The 15,956-nt window shown below is 55.7% G+C and overlaps 1 protein-coding gene across 2 annotated transcripts in view; it reads right to left on the reverse strand.

The window, feature by feature from the left end:
- Positions 1–6,041: 6,041 nt before the first annotated feature.
- POC1A (POC1 centriolar protein A) overlaps positions 6,042–15,956 on the reverse strand; it is a 60,891-nt gene continuing 50,976 nt past the window's right edge. For both annotated transcript variants that reach the window (XM_040994581.1, XM_040994580.1), the window contains one exon: positions 6,042–6,143. In XM_040994581.1, the coding sequence (XP_040850515.1) occupies positions 6,045–6,143 (99 nt within the window). In that variant the 3' untranslated portion in view covers positions 6,042–6,044. The remainder of the gene's footprint in view (positions 6,144–15,956) is intronic.

Here is a 15,956-nt window from a genome sequence, read left to right on the forward strand (position 1 = left end):
CTCCCAATACTCTGGACCTGCCAGTGCAGATCCCGCAGTACAAGGAGGGCTCTGCCTGTCAGATGCATGCCTCTTTGTATGCCCAAGACACCCACCCACCTGCCCACAGGATGATGGAGGGAGCACTGGGGTCATCCCAGCTGCACGCTGGCCTCCTACACACCCTTCCTTAGCTGTCACCCCATTCAGTCCCTTCCCCTTGCTCCCCATGGCTCTCCAGGATACCAGGCTTGCCAGGTCCACCTGGATAGAGGGGTCCTGAAGTCCAGTAACTGGAAGCAGAGAACTGGGTGGCCTCAGCTGCCCTGTATGGGAGGTGGCCAAAGGTTCTGACAAGTCCTGCAGGGAGGTAGCTGGCTTGGCTTTGCTCATCCAGGCTGTTCCAAACTGGTGACGTCAGCAGCAGTGGGGCTTTTTGTTGTTGTTTTTGCAAAGGCTCTACTCAACCCACGGAAGGCAGCCTTCAGGAGGGAATAGGGCTGCTGTCACTCAGCAACTCTGCATGATGCATGTCCTTCCCACTTTTCAGATGGGACTCTGGGGGCCATCAAGTTAAACCGCACAGCAACCCCTGCTCTAGGGGTCCTTAGCTCTGTGTTCCCAGCTAGCCTTGCTGCCCAGGTGGGATCAGAGGTCCCTCCCTATACTCACCTCCTGGGAGGCTGGACGCCCCCAAAGCAGGCAGCAGAAGCTGCAAAGGAGCCAGGTGCAGGGCTGCACTCTGCCCCTCCCACACTGGCCAGCTCTTGACTATGACCGGCTCCTTGTGGGCTCCAGTTCAGGGCTGCGCTGAGCCAGACAGGGGCCAGACAAGGGGAGGCTGCCACATTTCCGCTTGGGAACTGCAGCCAGGCCTTCTCCCCAAGCCCAGGCCAGAGTTAGGTTACGAGCCCTGAGGGTCTCCTAATGAGTTCCACATGCGAGCGGGAAAGAGGAGGGGGCATAGGGCCTGGGAGGGGATTGCAAGCATATGTGCTGGGGGAGGGGGAAGACTATCCCCAGAAGTGCTGGTGCCCACTTCCTCCCGCCCCCCCCACCCCTTGCCTCCGCAGGTTGACTGCTAGGCCCCTGTAGAAGGCCCCCTGTCCAGTGGCCGGGTAGGGGAGTGGCAAAGAGAAGCCCACCCCCTCCTTCAGGTGGAGAAAGCTGACACCTGGCCTGCTTGGGGTGCAAGCCAGCAGAGGGGCAGGACAGAGCCAGGCTGCTGGGAGGGTCTGGCAAGCCGAGACAGGAGAAAGCCAGAGCCTGAAAGCTCCAGTCCTCACAGCTAGTGTCGTCTCTGGTCCATGGCTGGCATGTGGCTCGGTCACTCATGCTGGGACTCTATGTAGAGGTGAGATGTTCGGAGGCATGAAGTGAAGCCAGAGCATTTCTGACCATGAGAATAGCAGGCCCTGGGGCTGGGAAAGAACTAAGAGGCTAGTGTGACTGGAGGGGTCTGGGGAGGGTAGACGGGTGGGCCGAGTAGGGGTGGCACAACCTATCTCGCAGGTTATTCTGATGATTTTTCATCGTTAGCACTCAGGAGAGGAAGATGCACTGATAGCACACGGGGTGGGTCAAGACCACTCCACAGGTCTCAGCATCTTGGGAGCTCACTCGGGGCAGCCTGGGAGGCGGCCATAGCCCAGCCTTCCTGGATAGCTTGGAACAGTACCTGACATGCACCCGGGGGTCCCTGTTGCTGCAGCTCTCCCAAACCACAAACATTCCTAAGGCGGCACTGGACACACCTCTCAGAAGGTCATAAGCACCTTGATGAAGCTCGATTCCTGGACACATCCCAACAACTGGGGGCACTGGACCCAATCCAAGGACCAGGGCCCACCCCAGGAGTACAGGTACAGTCCCATAGGTGAACCACCAAGTGCCTGGTGACATAATGCACCTTTTGCTCCTGGTTGCCAGGTTGAGTGGAGGGCCAGCTGGTGGGAGCCACGTTCTAGGCAGCTATTGAGGAGCCAGCCCAGGAGCAGTTGTCTTAGGAGGAAGATGCTGGGGTCGGCACTCCATTCCCACCTTGGGCATGAGGCCTGTCTTTGGGGAGGGGCAGGTACCCCAGGAGACAGAGATCTAGGAGAGGCCAGCTGAGTAGCGTGTCTACCAGACCTAGGATCTGGGACTAAGAGAACAATGGGCTGGGTAAGGGCAGGCACCGGGGAATTTGGAACCCTAAAGTCACCACTTCAAGTCACCTTAAAGTCACCACTAGGGTCCTGGTGCCCAGCTGCAGAGAATGGAGACAGAGAATGCTCTACAGAGGCTGCTGCTGCTGGCAGGGCCTCTGCCCACCGGGTCCCTACAAAGGATGCCACAGTCCCACTTTCAGGAACACACACTTGTGCCTAGAAGAGAAGTTCAGAGGCAAGAAAGGGAAGCTGAGGGAAGCCATCACTTCCTCCCGCAGCAAGGTTCCTCATCTTGGCGTGCACGTTTCTCACAGGGCTGGTGGGAAGGGGCGGGGGCCACTGCAAGTCCTCCTGGCCAGCTGAATGGCCACACTCCTGGTCTCGCTCTACAAGTGTGTTCTTGACCGAGGGCTTCTGGGAGGACAGCCTCTGGCAGGGCAGCAACTCCACAGCAGGTGCCCCTTTCATCTCAAGTGTGGCTGTGAGGGCCCACCTTGCAGACTTGGGTGCTCTAGGCTGAGCCTCTATTTCTCCAAGCACCCGCAATTCCCTCCCCAGCAGCCTGGGATGGGTGGAGCTAGGGGTTGGGGTCCTTGTGAGGAACTCAGGGATTGAGTCCTTGTCCAGCTTAAATGACTACATCCCAGTAAAAGCTGAAGCCATGAGGGCCCATCTGGATCAAGCCTCGAGGGAGATGAGGTTAATGAGAGCGGGTGGGTGGTGGGGCCAGCATGACTCACCCCAGCTTGCTCAGCGGGCTGGGCTTCCGGGATTCCCGGCAATCGTGGGTACCCACCCCCAGCCTTAGTGACAGGAGTCACCTTGAAGTGCTGGCTTCCTTGGCCAGGGAGGGACCCCAAGACCCTGAGCTGACTGATTCCTGACAAGGGCATGTGTGGTCAGAAGCCTCCCTGCAGCCCCGTGGTGATGGCTCTCATTCTGCACAGGAGGCTGCTGCTCTGGTCGCCCAGGGAGGTGGGCTGGATAGATGTTCCTCCCAGGGATGCAAAGGCAGTACGGATCATAGTCGGGACCCCAATTTCTTTGCTCCACCTTTGCCTTGCCCCTCACAAGCTCCAGAACCAGAATGATCAAGCAGGAAGCTCTGGCAACAGACAGCAGGACACAGGGCTAAGGCCTGTGTGGGGCAGGCAGATGGCAGGGTCTTCTCAGTGCTGGCTTTACTGCCTTGGGTCACCGGACCCAGGGACTCCTAGGCATGAGCATTCACTCAGAGACAAGGCACAGGTAGGCTCGGAACCTGCATCTTCCTCCTGCGGTTGCCTGGGCAGGAGTGTCCAGGGGTGTCTCTGGAACCCCAAGGAGTTACTGGAGGAAAAATAGGGCATGGCAATGGAAACTGGTTTTTTTGTTGTTGAGAAAGTCAGGGCAAGTGGGAACTGCTGCTGGGATGTACTTCCTGCCCAAGGGCCCAGTCCCATCACTTCTTCCTAACAGACAAGAAATAAAACAAAGGAAAGAGGGAGGGAGGAGAAGAGGGAGGAGAGATCTGCAGTGGGGTTTTTTGGGAACTGTTACCAAAATCCAAAATTAGGAGAGATGACGGCTGAGCTGACGCACCTGCGCTTCCAGAAGGCCTGCTTTTGTGCTTGGCAGGCAGCAGAGGAGATTGGTAGCAGCCCCAGTCACAGGGGAGCACTGGGTAGGGCTGGCAGCAAGCATTGCTTGGGGAAACAACACAAATCAAATCCCCCCAACACATGGGCCCCTGCCCTGCCACCAACTGGGAGGGTGTCCAGCTCGGGGGTCCTGCAGCACCTTCATGGGCAGGAGAGGGTGAGGGAACCAAGGCTGGGTGAGCAGCATCCAGAGTGGGCAGGGCTACCCAGGACTCTGCCCGCCTTCTTTCCCTGGAGCAACCTGTGCCCCCACCCTGGTCCCAGTTAGAGCAGCAGGGTATTGCTTTGGAAAAACTGGACCTCCCCATAGCTCTGCCCCCAGCAGTGACACACCAAGTCTAGACCTGAAGGAGGCAGGCCTGTGTCATGCACCACATTCCAAGAACGGATGTCCCCCAATCCAGGGCTGGCTAGTACATCCAGCAGAGGAGGAGGGCTGGGCTGCTCCTGGACAGCCTCCCCAGAAGCCTGCACATTGGGCAAGTGGGCCTTTGGCCTGCCTCCTCTGCGGAGCCCACATCCGGCTGGCCAAGAACTAGCGTCCCAGAACCGCCCCTCTGAAGCGGGAGTGGGAGCCCTGGGGCAAGTCTTGTGCCAACCCAGACCACTTCCATCCAATCCACACTCCCTGCCAAAGAGAAAGGCCACATTTCCAGATGCCGACCTTTACTCTGGAGTAAGCTCAACACAGGGGTGATGGCCACCCTTGTCTGGCCTGAGTCAGGGCTACTGTCTAGCGCCTTGGAGAGGACAGGCGTTGCGTTGTCCCTGCTAAAGGGCCAGCACTTCCCTTTGGAGACAACCTTGGCTGGGCTGGATCATCAGAGATCCAATACCTGGTAGGGTTCCAGGTGCCATCTGGAATCTACAACAGGTAGACGGTAGATGGTAGCTGGTCAGTAGGAGGGCCAGTGTGGGACATGCTGCACCCCTGTGCTGCCTGGTCTCCAAGTGACACAGCCCCTACCTGCAAGTTCAGACCAGCAGGCTGCAGGGTCACCAGAGACAACTACAGCAGGTCCCCTGAGGCCTCTTCCCCACCCACAGAGCAATGACAGCTGTTGTGTCATCCTACTGGGGATGCTGCAAGGCAGGGGTGGGGAGGACCAGGGGGCTTCCCTAGAGCACTGCTCCACACTAGATTGGGACAGTGCACACCTTGCAACCACCAAGAGTGGCTTTGGAAATGACGAGTCAGAGGCACAGAGAGGTTTGGTCACAATGTTGAGGTCACACAGGTGGTAGGCAGACCCAAGGCCAGAGCTTCCCTAACATTCTGCTGGTTTTGTTTGTTTGTTTTAATCAGAAATCAGCATGGGCTTCGCCACATCAGTACAAGTGCTTAGAGTCGGGCTGTGTTCCTACCTGGAGGCTGCAAAGGCTGGGAATCATTAACCACACACGTGTGGTACTTGTGTTGGGGTGCTGACAGCTCCTGGGGAGATGGACACCCCCAGCCCCCAGGGCAGGACAGGTGAAGGACACACAGAGAACACTCACACAGAGGCAGAGGAAGATGCCCTGGGGACCCTCCTGAGCAAATAGAAATGTGGGGCCTATCAGAGAGAGGTGGATGTCACACAGGCTCTGGCTGCCTTGGCGGAGGGTGCTTGGGGCTCACAGGCAAGCCTGGTTGGGCCTGCCCCAGGCACTAAGTTCATTCTCCTTTTATGGGTCCCAAGCACTGGACTAATGAGGTTTCCACCAGATCAAGCCATTCCTGCAACAAGATCAGTCAAGTTGGTTTTAATGTTCCAATTCCTTTGCTCTCCTGCAAGCAAGGAGGAGCAAGCTGCCAGGCCCTAGTGCACATGGGCAGGACAGACAGAAGTGAAGGTCGCTGCACAGTCCCTGCCTACCCCAGTGAGCATGGGCAAACCTGATTCCTAAGTGCCCACTTGAGCATTTTTTTCAGATTTGAGGAGCACTCCTGATACCTCTGACCAAGGAGCCATCCATTTCTAGCCCATGGCAGGGAAAGGCATGAGGAGCAAGCCAGGTGGACAAGACCAGAGGTAGCAAGTGCTAACAAGGGGCTCTCTCATGGTAAACTGAACGTGGTCCTGGTGGGTTGATTTCAAGCTTCTTCATCGTGGAGCTGCCCTCCTGCAAACAGCAAGCTAAGGCCAGAACTGCATTAAGCCCTGGGGCTCAGGGATGGATGTGATTCCCACTGAGTTGAAACCTTCCCCCCTTTATTTATCCAAGTCCCATGGTACAAATCCCTGGCCTGCCACCCCCCAAATCGACTGTGCTCTGATTCGTGCTCCCATGATCACGGTGTTGTTCTGTGCATGATTAGCTGCTGGTTCTCCAGACACTGCTTCAGCTTGTCTTCCGTCAGCGTCAGCCGCTGCTCCAGGATGGAGACCGTCTGCAAGACAGGTGACCGTCAGGGACGCAGCTTGGAGGCCTCAGGCTGCCCTGCTTGCCTGCCTCTACCCACTGCCCACACGCCTGGGGGTCCTGCCTGGTTCCCTGTCTCTCGTGGTTGTGGGTGGTACAACTCTTACCTTCCCACCCACTCCTGGCTCCAGGGGGTGGATTTGTACTGCTTGTGAGCAGGGGTGGGACACAGGAAGGGAAGGCAGAGGGCAGGTCCCACTGTTTTTGATTACTTCTCAAGACAAACCCAAGAATCGGGAAGACCTGGCCCTGGGGGCTGGTGCAGAGGCAGAACCAGCTGCAGGTAGCCGGGGCTCTGTCCAACCGCTTTAGCCGTCTCCACTACAGACGTGAGCAAAGTGTAAGCCAAATGAAGGCACTGCTCCCAGGCCTAGCCCCAGCTCAGGGGCCTCCTTTCCCCACCTGGAGGGGCCTCACCAGGGGCCAGGGGCTGCAGGCTGAGAGGGCAGTCCCCTGAGCTCAGGCGGACCACTGCAGGAATGTGCTGCATGGGGGTCTCTGAGGAAGGGGCAAAGGCCGCAGGGAGCACATAGTCCTGGACCCCTGATGCAGGTCTCAGTTTTCATGCTGCTTGGCCCACATCAACCATGAAGACCATGCCTGTCTTCCTGTAGCTGAGCCCTCAATCCCCTCACCAAACCCAGCATGGTGGCTGGTGGCATGGCCTGCCCCTACCTCTGGGGCTCCCAGGCTTCATGGGCAGGGGCCAGTGTTGCAGACCTGCCAAACTCCCAGGCATGCTGGAGAAAACTACCCATTTCTCATGGTTTTGGACAGTGTCAGCAGGCAAACAGCAACAATGGGAGCCCACATGCCTCCCCATAGGGGTGGCCTACACAGCCTGCCTGAAATCACCACCCCGCTCTGACCAGGGGGCAGCTCCACCCATCACCTCCTATTCTTCACCAGGGACTGTTGAGTGCCCATTGTATGCCAGGCCCACACCCAACACAGGATAAGGGGCATGGGGTGGGAGGGCAGATTAATGGCCCTCAAGAAGTTTTACCCTCATCCCTAGGACCCTACTATGGGAGGCAGTCTCTAAGGCTGCTATGTGTTCTCCCAGCGGCATACACAGACATCTACTGCCAGGGCAATGCTCCGCCTGGCCCTTAACTCACCGAACCAGGTACAGGACTGGCCCTGGGAAAGTCAATGCACTAAGGGGCAGAGCTGGAAAAGCTGGCCGTATCCCCCCATGCAGGCAAGTCAGTCGTGTGTGTATGCACGCGCATATGTATGATTGTGCACATGTGTCTGTAACTTGGAAAATGGCAACAGAAACAGCCCCTGGCCCTGCATTGCTGGAAGTTTCCACCACTGCTGCAAGACTCACACGGGCGTGAAACATTCTTCACCCAGACTTTTTCCAATGGCCCTGGACCCAAGGCCATGGTGGGGAGCCAAGCCTGCTGCTTTTTTTTAAAAAGCCATTTCACGGGAACCTAATTTCCAAATGTGGAGACATATATAACGTGCTAAGCCCACCCAACTTGGGGCCTCCAAGCAATCCTGTGAGGCATCCATCTTCCATTTAGGGGGCTATGTGATCACCAGACCTGTTGGCGGGAAGTTCCCCTGGGCAGAAATGCATCACCAACTGTATAGCCAGCCCCAAGTGGCGGTGCCTGAACAGCAGAGGTATAGACCAGTGCTCCCTATTCCTCAGACCTGCGTTCCTGTTGCCAGCCAGGCTCCAGAGACTTGGGTCATCTGCCTCCCCTGTCTCTCCTGCCCTCAAGTCTCCTCTGCCATACTGGGTCCCACTGTGCTCCATCTGAATGGGGAGGGTGCCTGGCAGACAGGAGGTTCTGGGCTTTGTGGGCCTGGGAACCTTGGTGTCACAGTTTTCCTACCAACCCGACCCCACTGTAGCACGGTCACTCCTCACGGTGAGGCTGAACCCACAGTCTGGTCTGGAATTTTACCAGGTGCTTCTCTCCCATGTCCAAGGAGAAGAGTCTCCTCATTGGCCGAGAGGCCCCACTGGGGCATCCAAGTGGCGACTGTCAGCGCAGTGCAGCTGGTGTGGTGAGGGGGACAGCCAGTGGACCACCTGCAAGAGTCTGCCTGGGCTGGGGGGGAGGGGAGAGGGCCTTGGGTATGGCATGTGGGTATTTGAGGCACCCTTGGCAAGGGCTAGTCTGGCCATCTCACACAGCCTCATCTGCAATGTGTGATATGCATCCATCAGTTCAGAGCAGCAACCAGAGAGCACATGCCCATACCAGTGCCTGGCACCCCACTGGACTTGGTAAGCATGCGCTGTCTCAGTGTTCCCTTGCCCCACCCAGAGTCCCAGAGCCCATGCAGGTGACCCAGGCAGACACTGAGACCCAGCCTGGCTAGTGCCAGCTGCTCATTTGCCCTCCTATCCTGGTCCAGCCCTAGGAGTTCTGCCATGGGGCTTCTCCTTGCTAGGCCCAGGGACAAAGCCACCCCTGCGCAGGAGGGCCAACAAACCCTGCCGAGGCAAACATGCCTATGGGCTTTCCTCAGCCCTCTAGCCTCTGAGTTTCCTTTATCAAAGGCAAAGGAGAACTGACCTTCCCGGGGAGCCCTGACCTACAGGACCTCTCACCTGATTGTATCTAGAGGCGCAGAGGCCAGACACAGCACACTAAGCCACTGTTTAGGATGCCTACCTCCTATACTGGAGTGCTTGGTTCCAGTTCCAGCCCCTCAGATTCCGACCCAATTCCCTGCTAACACTCCATGGAATGAAGCAGATGATGGTTATAGTGCTGGGTCCCTGCCACCCACTGGAAGGCCCGGATGGAGTTCCTGACTCCTGGATAATAAAAAAAAGAAGAGGCTCTGAGGAGGATTGGGTTGGGGCCAGGTGTCAATGAGGAAAACATCCCTGTCCGGCCCAGGAGTCTGTTGGCTCCAGGTCCTTACTTAGCACAAAGGGAAGCAGAAGGAAGAGCTGCGAGTGCAGGGCTCTGCTGCTGGACAGCCTATATGGTCAAAGTGACTGGGAGAGAGGTCCATTTCCCAGAATTCCTGCTTTCTAGGAAGGCTTTCTAGAGCCTTCCACAGGCTCCTCCCATTTGCTGAGCCAGGAGGAAGTAACCCTCCCCATGGTCTGGGTGTGGAGCCCAGACCTAGGCCTGCTGGAGGAAGTCCCGGGCCTGGGCTGTAGGGGTCACCCTGATGTCTTGCTACACTCTGGCCTAGGGTGGCCCTGGCAGCTGGTACTTAGAGTGCCCATGTGTGCCCAGCTGCCTTCCACAACTCCTCAGGTCAGGCTGTCCCATCTCTAGCTCTCTGAAAGAGACAGAGGGGTTAGGGTGAGCTGAGGGGCCCTGCAGGTCAGGATGATGTCAGCAAGGCGGCAGTCTGACTCTTCACAGGGTGAAGTATAGGGCCTTACAGGGAGGATCCAACAGAGGTGCTGGGGACCAACACCCAGAGTAGGGCTGGCTCTTGGGAACCAGATGGAAGATTCACCATGTTTCTGCCTATCCCATTCCTGTCCAAGAATTCAGGAATGAAGACCCAACTCCTGGGTCCTAACACCATTGTCACAGCCCAACCTCAGCGACACGGCCTGTACCAGCTCCTCTCTTTTAAGACACCCTTCCTAGCCCATGCCTGCCTTCCCCTCTTCCCAGGGTATTGTGGCTATAGCACGTGTGTGCCCCTAGGAAATACAGTGGGATGGCCGGTAAGTAGGGACGTCTGGCCTATGTGTTACAAACACAGGCTAAGGAGCTATGTGGCTTGGGTTTTAATTTAAACTTGACCTTTACCTTGCTGTGTGGCTTTGGGCCAGCTACCTGCCTGAAATGCATTTTGCTTATAAAACCCATTTCTCCCAGGATCAGCTGAATGTTCATTTCTACAATAAACAGCTATGCAGCATGTGCTGTGGGCCAGCTTGGCACAGTGTACACTGTGGGCAACCTGACTGCCCCAGCCGCTGCCCTGGCCATGTCCTGGGAAACAGGTCAGGCAAAGCCCTAGGCACAGGTAGGGTGTCAGGGAGGCTGGCCTGTGATCAGGCATAGGAGAGTCTGAGCCATCAGGGCACATGGTGGTCTGGCTGCTGCTTCAAACTCTCTCGTGACAGCAAGTTCCTTTTAATCACTTCCAGGGTTGGGTGAATGTGTCTTTCCCAGGAGGTTCTCCTGGAGGGGGTCAGGGCTTCTCCAGCCACCTTCATCCCCAACACAGGAGTCAGATTCCTCAGGGGCTATCCTGCCCCATCACTGGGGGCCACCTGGGGCAGGCCAGGGAGGAGTGCAGGGGCTGGCCACCAGCATCCATGCGGGTCTCCACTGTGCCATACAATCTCCTTTGGTTTCTCTGCAAACACGGAAAATGTGGAATTAATCTCCGTTGTAGCTTGGTTTTGACTTCACTGAAATCCTGAAGATCTAAAACAGATGTAATAAAAGGGGACTCTCTGCCGTGAGGGTCTTATGAACTATTAAAACAGAGCAAGGCTGCTGGGCCCTGTGTTGGCCTCACTCTGCCTTGTTTCCTGGTATATATGTGTGTGTGTGTATGTGTGTGTATGTCACATGCACACATGGAGGGACATGCCTTGCTAATGGTAGGCCATGTGTTGGGGTTATCAGGGGCTACAGAAGCCAGCCCGGCCCACCACCCAAGTTTCTGCTGCTCAGTCACAGACACTGACTGCCCAGTGCCTAATGGTCTGGCACAGGGGCCTCTGGGCGGGTGGGCGGGGGCATGTAAACGCAGGGCCTCAACAGCCTGTTGGCACCAGTATAGTAGCAGCACCACCAGGGTGCAGGCTTTGTCCTTCCTTGCTGATAAAGGTGCCTGGCACACAGGAGATGCACACTGAATACTGGGCACATGTCCAGGGATGAGTCTGCCTGGCTGGTAAGGAACATCTCCTGAACTTGGCCCTGGGCCCTGGCAGGTATGAGGGGAGTTCAGGGACAGGCAGGAGGGCCTAACCTCCTTGTGCTAACTCTGCCAAGCTGGCCTAGTGGAAGGAAGACTCCCGGTCTCAGCAGGAAGTGGGGGGTGGACAGTGGACCAACAGGCACGGAAGTAGCTGGTTCCTCCTCTTCTTCCTTGGTCCAATCTGCCAAAGCCGAGGCACTGAGGCCTGGACCTCAGAGGGCAGGGACAGAGGGGTCCACGACCACATCCAACTGATCACCAAGAAGTAGGGGTTCCTACAGAAATTCCTCCCACCTATCAGGGCTTGGCTATTATCTGCCTAGCCACGCCCTCCACCCTACAGCCTGCTGCAAACACCACAAATGAGCTTTGGCTCCCCCAGCCCAGTTCACATTAGCTCAGGAATATAGGATTTCTGTGGAGTTCCTGCATCCCTGCCCCCACTTCTCCTCAGGCTCAGTTCTCTTTGGGAAGTTGGAGAGGCACTGCTTTCCATCCATGTATTAGCTGTTGCTGGATTAAGGAATCTCAGCCAGTTTACCATTCTCATGGCTTCACTGTAGTTCCTTTTAAATAAATACAACCCTTTCCATAGTCCCATAGGAGAAGCAACACAAAGTAGGCCTATTCAGGCCCGGTGTGGTGGCCTAATGGCTCCACTTTACATCCAGCTCCCTGCTTGTGGCCTGGGAAAGCAGTCGAGGATGGCCCAATGCTTTGGGATCCAGCACCTGTGTGGGAGACCTGGAGGAAATTCCTGACTCCTGGCTTCAGATCAGCGCAGCACCAGCTGTAGTGGTCACTTGGGGAGTCAATCATTGGACGGAAGATCTTCCTTTCTGTCTTTCCTCCTCCCTGTATATCTGACTTTGCAAAAAAAAAAAAATCAATCAATCTTAAAACTAACAAATAAACAAAGCAGGCCTATTCACCACCATTCATAAAACTGGTTGCTCCTGAGGCCCAAGGGGTATCATTCACACCAAAGGGAGACCTGGGACACAGTTGTGCTGACACCAGCCTGGGTTCTAGCATGTTCTTTGCCATGCATGTGCAGGCTACCAGTTGCAGGATGCCTCAGTAATGGGCTCAGTTGAACACTCAGTAATGGACTCCGTTGTACTGACTCCAAAGGGGAGCATGGGCGGCCTGGGCCCCCTTCTGCCTCCATTTCTTCAAAGGTTTAAATCTCCCAATAATCCACTTGAAGTAGTCAGTTTACCAAGATAGGACAAAATGTGATCAGGCCAAGCCAGGAAGATGGCTTGCAGCTTGAGATGTGGTAAGCGGGTGTTCTCACGGTACAAGCCCAGGGTCCACGGCAGAGCAAGAGGCCAAAGGGAAGCCTACTGCAGCCTCCTCAGCCTTTCATTGGGGAGAGTGCTAAAGGCCAGTCAGCAGGGCTCAGTCGATAGCCATGTAGGCCCTTGGCAGGCACTGGGGCTTCACACACACGCCTTCTCTGTCCAGAGGAGCAAAAGCAAATCACCCAGAGTCCCCTGCTTCCCTCCAGGGGGAATAAGCCCCGAGTCAGCCTGTCTGAGACGGGGCCCTGCGCCTGCTCCCTGCTTCACAGAAGCAATCTTGAACGACTGAGCATGAACACTGCCAGGCTCCAGAGGTAACCAAAGCCATGGCCCAGCCCATCTGGCAGCAGGCAAGGGCCTTCAATCTGCGGCTTTGCTGGGGGAGGGGCTGCTTTTCGTCACAACCGCAGACGGGATCAAAGATGGAAAACCACAGAGTTTTCTGCCAGACCCCCGTGGGAGCTGCCACCCAGCCCCACAGGCAGTGACAAACATGAGCTTGCCCTGTTTTCCAAGGCTGCTAGCAGGCTGCACGCCATGAGGGGAGGCCCATGCTTGACACTTGCAGAAGGCACAGCCTCTCTGGCCCCTCTGGCTCTGCAAACACAGAGGGGTGCATGAGATGCCAAGAAGAACAATGGGGCGGACAAGAAGTTGGGGCTCATTGCCAGCCATCTTCCCCAGTACAGATCAGACAGGATTTGGATCCCTTATTCTCCCAACGCCAAGCGGTGGCACGCAGGCTGTCTTCAAGTTGACTTCAGCCAAAAGCCCAACTCTTCACTTTGCACAAAGAAGAATGGGTGATCAATTCCGGCCCAAGTCCACAAAGTGCTGGATGTACAGCTGATGCGAGAGGACTCATTTGTATCAAGATAGTCACGAGCCACCCGCCTAGGGGAGGAGCAGGGCTGGGCCTGTAAGTATGCGTGGGGGACTGCTACCGTACACCTCCCTAACAAATCTGGTCTGGGTGGCCTTGGGAGGACAGACTGCTCACTGAACAGGGCAGAAAGTGACAGCTGGCCTCCCCAGGGAGGGACACAGGAGCCCCTATCAAGCCCCAGCACTCCCACCTTCCCCACCAGCACAGACCTGAACACTCACCCAAGCAGCCATCCAACAAGGAACTGCTGGGACCATGGAGTGGGGACGGGGGAGGCTCAGCTCTTAAAGCAAACAGGACGTTCTAATCGCCCTTCCAAAGCAAACAGGCAAGCTCCTTGGCCTGCTTTAGTTAGCACAGCAGAACTCAGTGACCTAGGGTACTGAATGAACTCGACCTCCAAAGGGGCCCAGGCTGGCGGGGCTGGCTGGGCTGCTCCCCGCCTGCTTCCCACGGGGTACAGCTCCAAACCCTGGGGGCCCAGCAGTCTGAGTCACAGGCCCCTGAACATGACATCACAGCATTGCTGTGGCCAGCCTGAAGTCCTGGGCACCATCAAAAACAGTTGGAGCAGGAATTTCAAGGCTTGGTATTTTTAAAAAGCAGCAAGATGTGAAACTGGAGTAAAAAATAACTTTGCTGTGTGCTTCTGAGGCAAAACCACCACACAGCTCGCTGGGTCCGCGCCAGGTCCCTCACACACAGCAGCTTCCTCCATTCCTGTTAGCACCCAGAGCCCCATGCCCCACGTTCTTGGCTAAGAGAGACCCCTGGGCCTCTGCAGTTTGCAGATACCATGCAAACCTGTTACCCATGCAGGGTCCAACAAGCAGGCTGGGTGGAGACAGACTTGGCAGCAGTGCTCATCGTAGGAATCGCCTCTCCCTGCTGGCTGCCTAGGTTTCCATCACCTACAAGGGGTACCCCAGGTCACTCTGCAGTGCCCTCACAAAAATACAAGGGGGAGGGCCTGGCGGCGTGGCCTAGTGGCTAAAGTCCTTGCCTTGAATGTGCTGGGATCCCAGATGGGCGCCGGTTCTAATTCTGGCAGCTCCACTTTCCACCCAGCTCCCTGATTGAGGCCTGGGAAAGCAGTTGACGACGGCCCAAAGCTTTGGGACCTTGCACCCGTGTGGGATACCCGGAAGGGGTTTCTGGATCCTGGCTTTGGACCGGCACAGCATTGGCCGTTGCACTCACTTGGGGAATGAATCATCAGATGGAAGATCTTCCTCTCTGTCTCTCCTCCTCTCTGTATATCTGACTTTCCAATAAATAAATAAATAAATAAATAAATAAATCTTAAAAAAAAAAAAAAACACACACAAGGGGAAAAAGTGCTGGGTCCAGGCCTCTGCCTGCACACCTACTGACAGCCCAGCCCTGTTGAGGGGCCTGGTGATCCAGCCAGCTGGAAACACTCACTTCTGCAGCCCACCCTAGGAAAGCAAGAGACAGATGGGCCGCACTGAGACCCTCCCTGCTAGAGTAAGACACAAAGCAGAAAAGCTGGGTCAGAACAGCTGGGGCTTCTAGGGATTTAGGCTTCTCTTTGGACCCTTGGGGTCTCATTGAGGCAACTCTTGGAAGCCCTGGGAGGGCACAACAGGGGAGTGGCTCCCAGGCAGCCACGAGACAGGAACTTGCTCTCGCTAGAAGGCTCAGGGCAGGCTCACTGCAGAGCCCCTGCACCATGAGGGAGGCACAGCATACACACTCCTGACCTCAGCCCTAGTACCACCTGAGAATTTCTAAGGGGGCATGAGGAGCAAAAAGCCCTCCAAAGAAACATCTAAACTGCATGCACTGTCAGGAAATAGATTTCCCCTGCAAACCATGCTAAAGAATGACTCAAAGAATGACTGGCAGAGCCAGTGTAATGAGGTGGCAGGCTAATCCTCCAGCTGCGGCATGTATGGTCACAGGTTCATGTCCTGGCTGTTCCCTAGGCCCTGGACCCCTATAACTATATGGGAGACCAGGAGGAGGCAGATTAAAGATCTCTCTCTCTCCCCTCTCTAATTCTTTCAAGTAAAATAAATAAATCTACAAAAGACAAACATACAAACAAAACCTGCTCTTGATTTAATCTTCTTTTTATCTCTTTTTCTTTTCTTTTTAAAAAGTTTTTAAAGATTTATTTTTATTTGAAAGGCAGAGTTACAAAGAAAAGGAGAAATAGAGAAATCTTCTATTCACTGCTTCACTCTAAATGGCAACATTGGCCGGAGCTCAGTTCATGTGAAACCAGGAGCCTCTTGGTCTGCCACGTGGGTGCAGGGGCCCAAGACTTGAGCTATCCCCTATTGCTTTCCAGGCATAAACAGGGAGTTGAATCAGAAGAGGAGCAGCCAAAATGTGAACTGTTGTTCATCTTGGACGCTGGTGCTACAGGCTGAGGCTTAGTTTACTATGCCACAGCATTGGCCCCTCAACAGTTCCCAGTGCCTCCATCACTTTCTAGGACAAGAAAGACCTCTTCTTCTTCTCCTCTCTCATCCTCCTGCCTTGATAGCCACTGGAGGGTCCCTGGCAGCTGACAAGCCTAGGTATGCCCACTCCTGCCACTTTTGTGCTTTCCTTCACTGCCCCCTTGAGAACATGACTGGCCTGGGTGAGTATAATCGGGTAACCATGAGCATCCACAAAGGAGGGGTCTATAGCTCTGGGAGCCATATCACCTGCCCCAGGTGTGCCAGGTGCT

Source organism: Ochotona curzoniae, unplaced genomic scaffold (genome assembly GCF_017591425.1).
Source record: "Ochotona curzoniae isolate NIBS_2020 unplaced genomic scaffold, NIBS_Ocur_1.0 contig_908, whole genome shotgun sequence".
In the NCBI taxonomy this organism is placed as follows: Eukaryota; Metazoa; Chordata; class Mammalia; order Lagomorpha; family Ochotonidae; genus Ochotona; species Ochotona curzoniae.